The 6,668-nt window shown below is 47.8% G+C and overlaps 1 protein-coding gene across 3 annotated transcripts; it reads right to left on the reverse strand.

Annotated features, from left to right (window-relative positions):
* Positions 1–226: 226 nt before the first annotated feature.
* On the reverse strand, positions 227–2,907 carry TIMM10 (translocase of inner mitochondrial membrane 10). 3 transcript variants are annotated; one of them, XM_059070561.2, is made up of 3 exons: positions 2,817–2,907; positions 2,213–2,328; positions 227–688 (listed from the first exon to the last, which is right to left on the reverse strand). In XM_059070561.2, the coding sequence occupies exons 2-3, from the start codon at positions 2,281–2,283 to the stop codon at positions 487–489; spliced, it is 273 nt and encodes a 90-aa protein (XP_058926544.1). In that variant the 5' UTR covers positions 2,284–2,328; positions 2,817–2,907; the 3' UTR covers positions 227–486. The 3 variants fall into 3 exon arrangements, with proteins under 3 accessions (XP_058926544.1, XP_058926546.1, XP_058926547.1); XM_059070563.2 differs by lacking the exon at positions 2,817–2,907 and adding an exon at positions 2,752–2,816; XM_059070564.2 differs by lacking the exon at positions 2,817–2,907 and adding an exon at positions 2,658–2,708.
* Between the last annotated feature and the right edge of the window lie 3,761 nt (positions 2,908–6,668).

The raw sequence follows: 6,668 nt of genomic DNA on the forward strand, positions 1-6,668 counted from the left end.
TCATTTAATCTTCACAACGGCCCCGATTCTCCCCACTTTATAGTAGAAGAAGCTAGGCACGGTGAAATGACACGTTCAGGGTCACACAGCAAGTGGCTGACATGGAATGTAAACTTAAGCCATGGTACCAGTCTATGCTTTTAAACCCTACGTTAGACTCCCTCTACTGGTACAGGCTGTGTCTGCTACCTTTCCTCCCAAGTGCCAGGCACACTGCTTTGCACACTGTAGGTGTCAACAAATTTGTTTTAATATATAATATATATAAACACACACACACACACACACACACACACAGAGTCACATGCCAGTGTGACAAATACCCCTTCTTCGACTGGGAAAGAGCTCCATCATACCCTGGGCTCCTGGAGACTTTCCAGAAAGAGGCTAGGCCTGGCAGTCTTCACAGATGACACCCAGTGGGGGCACTTTTGTTAGACAAGTGGGAAAGGACAGGGTGCACCTTAAGGTGTACTGCCTGGAACCTCATGCAGGCCCAGAACTCTGCTGCACCCTCTTCATCAGCTCTTCATCCTGCATAGACAATTCTGTCAGCTTTTTGCCCATCCGCTCATGGATGTCCAGGTACTTGGAGACACAGCGGTCCAGGCACACAGACTCGCCCTTGGACAGTTCTGCTTCCTTGTAGTGGGGAGGCACGCACTTCCGGTGGCAGGCACTGGTCATTCTAGAAAGAAGGAAGGGCAAGGTCAGGTCAGCAGCATCCTGTGGCATCCCAGGAACCCTCAGCCATTCCTGCCTGATTTCACCTCCCAAGAAGGCAGTGTAAATCCTCAGTTGGCACCTCAACTATCTTGGAAGATCCTTGAGAGCAGGAACCTCGTCGGGGCCCATGTTTATGACTAATCAAACAGGAACCATTAGCTGACTACCAGCTACGTTGCAGACGTCATGCTAAGTGCTTGACGTGGATTCTGTCATGAAGTTCTTTTATTTTTAATTAATTAATTTATTTATTTTTGGCTGTGTTGGGTCTTCGTTTCTGTGCGAGGGCTTTCTCTAGTTGCGGCGAGCGGGGGCCACTCTTCGTCGCGGCGCGCGGGCCTCTCACTATCGCGGCCTCTCTTGTTGCGGAGCACAGGCTCCAGACGCGCAGGCTCGGTAGATGTGGCTCACGGGCCCAGTTGCTCCGGGGCACGTGGGATCTTCCCAGACCAGGGCTCGAACCCGTGTCCCCTGCATCGGCAGGCAGATTCTCAACCACTGAGCCACCCGGGAAGCCCTGTCATGAAGTTCTTATGATAATCCTAAGAGGTAGGTGCAATCATTATCCCCCTTTTTACAGATAAGGAAATGAAGGCACAGAGAGCCTCAGGATCACATAAAGCTGGGCTATGAACCCCGGTAGCCTGACTTTACAGCCTACATTTAAAAATTATTCTGATAAATAGCCTCCAAGATAAAACAACTAATCTAGGGAGGATACCAGAGAGCTTAAGCCAATAAAAATAGCAAACATTTGTTGACTGCTTACTTGACTTGTGTTGGGCTTAATGCTAAGAGCTTGTCATAAACTTTTACATTTAATATTGATAATGTCTCTGTGAGGAAGGTACTATTATTAACTCCACTTTACAGATGGGGAAACCACTGGTCTAACAGTCCATGGAACTTGCCCAAGGCCTTAGTAGTGGTGGTTGGTGCAGCTACGATTTGTTCCCAAATTTGCCAGATGGTTACGGGCACTCATTAGGAGTCAGACTGAGTTACTGGTCCTGACATTGCTACTGACCAGCTGTGGACCCTGAGAGTTATTTAACCTCTAGAAACCTCAATGTCCTCACCTTTAAAAAAAGATAATGCGTATAAAACGCTCAGCATGTGTCTGAGATGGATTAAGAGTTTAAGAAGTGTTGACTTCTAAGTGGACTACATACTATTTGTCAAAAGGCAGATGCTCTACTCTTCCTGGAACACAGCTAGAGACTGGACGGGACCTTCTCTTCCTGCTCAGCTCCTACATCGCCAATTCCATCCCAACCTAAATGCCCAATTCCTTCTAGTGACCCCGCACTTTTTCTGCATTAGCCCTTAAGCATGGGGCAGGAGTTGGGGGTGCCGGGAGGGTGAGCCCGGGCCTCCGGTTTCCCCAGAATGAGGAAAATAATTTTCAGAAGTTATCCACCTCTGCCTTGGCAAGAGTGACCTGGGATCATTTTCTAAGACAAGGCAGCGCAGAATCAGCCCTTACCTGTTGTACATATCAGCCATCATCTCAACCTCCAGCTCTGCCGCCAGTTGCTGGGCCCTAAGCGGGTCCATTTCGGCCCTGCACCGTGGAAGAGATCTCCCTCTGGCCTCCTAATCCTGGGGGCAGACATCATGGTCAGCACCCACCCCTCCCATTCACCTTCCCATCGCAGGGGCTGGAGGATGTGGAGGAATCAGAGGGCATCAGACCAGCAGGGGCCACTGACCTCAGTGAACTCAAACGTCCCATTGCACAGATGTGGGAACTGAGGCCCCGAAGGGGAACACTGCCTAGCCCCAAGGTCACAGAACATGTCAATGGCGGGGCTGCAAATCGAGCCCCGGAGCCCTGACTCCCAATCCCTCTTAGGTCACCTCTATCCAGGAGAAGAAGGGGAGACCGGAACGGAGCATGAACCTGCGGGGCCCTAAGAATTCGAACATACGCGGGACGACGGCGCCCGGGCCCCAGCCCAGGGTCTACACCTCTGAAATGGCGGCGCCACCCTCAGGATCACCTTGAGGTCAGACGTCACTCACCACGGCCTGGGACCTGCCACAACGCCCCCTATGTCCCCAACTTCGGGTAAACGCTAAAAACTCACCGGTCGCTCAGGTAGGAAAACGCGGAAGCACCTAGGTCACTTCCGGGAAGGAAGTCCCGCCTCTTCGGTGATCCGTACGCGCTTCCGGAATGAAGTACCAAGGAGAAGGCGCTGGAAAATCCGCTACCATAGAGAGGGAGCCGCTGGCCCTGGCTAAGGCGTCTCCCAAATGCTAGAGAGGACTCCAAAATACCATAGAGGCTTGAGCGGGGCGCAGAGCGCCTCCAGACTTGTTAGGGGTGTCACGGAGAGATTTGAGTTTATTGGTTCGGTGAGAGGGGCAGGACCACAGAACTCAGTGAACCTCGCCCTCACCTCCGGAGGGCTGAGGCCAGAGCGCAAATTAGGCGCGGAGTAGGAAGAATGCCGCCATACTGCAGCTCTCAGTTTGTGATGTACTTAAGGTCACCTAGGACGCTTAATATAATCCCGAAGCCCAGGGCTGACTTCGTACCAATCAAATCAGAATCCCTGGGAGTAGGACCCAGGCATCAGTACATTTTAAAACTCCCCAGGTGATTCGCATGTGCAGCCAAGTTTAAGGACCAATGCTCAGAGGCCCTTTGTGTGAATACAGCTGTGTGTAGGTCACTAAGCTTTCTCTGGAGTTGCAGAGACAAGCGAGGCACGGTTCCTGCTTGCAGAAAGATGAGTCAAGTATACAGTATGTTTTAGTCAGCTTCTGTTAGACGCCCTGGGCCCAAAAGAGATGAATAGGACCATTGTGGCTGCCACCAGAACTGACCTAGTGTGTTTGGGTGAGGAAGACAGAGGGTACTTGTGAACTCTTCATCATTCAAGACTTAATGTATTCCTCGATCTGCACGCCCCACTCTCGCAACCCCCCCCCAAGAAAAACCCACCTCAATCCCTGGATTTTTCAAGGGATTTCCCAGTAAACGAAATTTAGAAGATGCAAATTAATAATGCAGTGGTACACTGCCCATGGAAGGTAGGCTAGACACTTCATATGGCTGGTCACCATATGCCATATTGGCCTCATTACTGCTCTAAGGACTCAAACCTCTTTGTCAAACCCTGTGCCTTGATACTTTAAAATTTAGGTATAACATTTAGATAGTAAAGTAGTAAAATACACAAGCTTAATTTTTAAATATATATTCATTTTTATAACTATCACCCAGATCAAGATACAAAATATTTCCTGCAACTTAAAAAGTTATCTCATGTTCCTTCCCAGTCAATACTCCCTCTTCTGCAGTGAACCACTATTCTGGCTTCTATCACCATCAGTTAGTTCTGCCTACTCTTGAACTTCATGTAAGTGAAATTATACATTGTTTTCTGCTTTGTGCCTCACTTCTTTAGCTCAATGTAGCATCCATAAGATTTCACCCATATTGTCGTATGTATCTCTTATTCATTCTTTTTTATGGCTGTCTAGTGTTTGATTGTATAAATAAGCCACAGTTCATTTATCTATTCTCCTACTGATGGACTTTTGGGTTGTTTCCAGTTTGGGGCTATTATGATAATGCTGCCACGCATATTATTGTATATATGTTATCCTGGTTTTTACTTTTGAGACTATAGTCAACATATTATGGAGTATTAAGAAATTGCCTGGAGGGTTTCCCTGGTGGCGCAGTGTTTGAGAGTCCGCCTGCCGATGCAGAGGACACAGGTTCGTGCCCCGGTCCGGGAAGATCCCACATGCCGCTGAGCGGCTGGGCCCGTGAGCCATGGCCACTGAGCCTGCGCATCCGGAGCCTGTGCTCCGCAAAGGGAGACACCCGCGTACCGCAAAAAAAAAAAGAAAAAGAAAAAGAAAAAAGAAAGAAATTGCATGGAAAAAGGAGATGGGTTCTTAAGAGAGGAATCTGCTTCCTAGAAGGGATTTTTGTTAGGTTGTATGAAAGGTTACATACTGTATGATTCCATTTAAATCACATTCTCAAAATGACAATATTATAGAGATGGGAGAAGAGATTAATGGTTGTCTAGGGTTAGAGCTGGTGGGGGGAGGGGAGGAGGTGTGCCTAAGGGGATAGCACAAGGGAGATCTTTGTGTTGATAAAATTGGTTCTGTGCCCTGATTGTGGGAGAAGGTGTTTATTCAAATCTAAGCTGTCATAGAAGTATACATGCCATTGTACCAATGCCAATTTCCTGGCTTTGATATTGCATATAGTTATGTAAGATTTAGCCTTCAGTGGATAAATCTTAAGTAAAATTTAACCTTCTGTACCCTCTCCGTACTATTTATGCAACTTCCTATAAACCTATAATTATTTCAAAATAAAGTTTTAAAAATCATTACAAAACAAACGAACAAACAAAAAGATTAAAAAGATCATGTATTTAAAGCACCTAGTCCATGATAGATGCTCAATAAAAATGAATCTTTTTTTTTTAGATTTTTATTAGGGAAAATTTTTTAAGTACAGAAAAGTGGAGAGCACAATATATTGAACTTCCACATATTAATCACCCATCACCAAGATCTGACAGTTGTCAACATTTAGCCATATTTTCTTCATCTAATTGTATCTCTAACAGAGGAAGACTTTTTTCCACAATGACATTTTTTTTCTTTGTTTTTTTTTTTTGGCTGCATTGGGTCCTTGCTGCGTGCAGGCTTCCTCTAGTTGTGGTGAGCGGGGACTACTCTTCGTTGCAGCGCGCCGGCTTCTCATTGTGGTGGCTTCTCTCGTTGCGGAGCACGGGCTCTAGGAGCACAGGCTTCAGTAGCTGCAGCATGTGGGTTTCAGTCGTCGTGGCGCACGGGCCTAGTTGCTCCGCGGCATGTGGAATCTTCCCGGACCAGGGCTCGAACCCGTGTCCCCTGCATTGGCAGGTGGATTCTCAACCACTGCGCCACCAGGGAAGCCCCCCACAATGCCCTTTTCATGCCCTTAAAATTACAGACATCTTATCACTAAATGCAGCTGGCAATCAACAATATTGCACTGTTCAACCATTGGTACCCAAACCTGGCTTTCAGATCATCCCAGGAACGGGCCCCCAAATTCCCGTTCCATATTTCTACTAACTAATTAAATTATTTATTTATTCGCTATCCATTTATTGAGCACTTCATATGACCCAGGCAATTTGCTAGGCCCTGGGCATACAGCCATGAACATGACAAAGTCCCTGCCCTCATGGAGCTTAGAGTCTAGAGAGAAAGTCAGGTAACAAGGAAATGAATAAGGTAACTTTGGATTCCAATCCATATTCCATAGGAAAATAAAATATGCAGAAGCGATGGAGAGGAACTCAAGGTCATGGGAGACCTCTCCGAGGAAATGAAATCTGAGCTGAGAGCAGGAGAATGAGAAAGAACCAGCCTTGCAAAAAGCAGAAGCAGAACGGTCTACAGTCCTGAGTATGGAAAGGAATCGACTCATTGGAGAAATACGAAGGAGGCCAGGGTTGCTGAAGCGGTGGGGAGGGGGAGGGGCTGGGGGAGTCACAAGCCCCTCACACATACTCCAAAAGTAGTACCTTTCTTAGATCACAGGACACCTACAGAAGGTAAAGGTGTTTCGTCTTTCTGAGCAAAATCTCGATTCAGCACAAAAATCTGTGCAGAGCCTGTGTACCCGTCACCTCAGCTCCAAATAGAACTCGGCTTTGTATTTCCTAGACCCTCAGCGCTGCGACCCATCGGCTTGGGCCACCACTCCTCTCTCTCTCTCTCCAGCCGCTCCCCGTCCAGTGGGAGCCCTGAGAGACATCGCCACGTCCGCAGCTGTCCCCTTCACCCCTCCTTAGCCCACCCTTCCGCAGCTGCTTTAGTCTGAGGAAGGGTAAAAGGGACTATTTAAAGTAACGTGGTGCGGGGGATGCAGAGGAGGCCTAGCCTGGGCTCTGGATGGGCAGGGGAGG

Source organism: Kogia breviceps, chromosome 7, assembly GCF_026419965.1.
Source record: "Kogia breviceps isolate mKogBre1 chromosome 7, mKogBre1 haplotype 1, whole genome shotgun sequence".
NCBI classification, from domain to species: Eukaryota; Metazoa; Chordata; class Mammalia; order Artiodactyla; family Physeteridae; genus Kogia; species Kogia breviceps.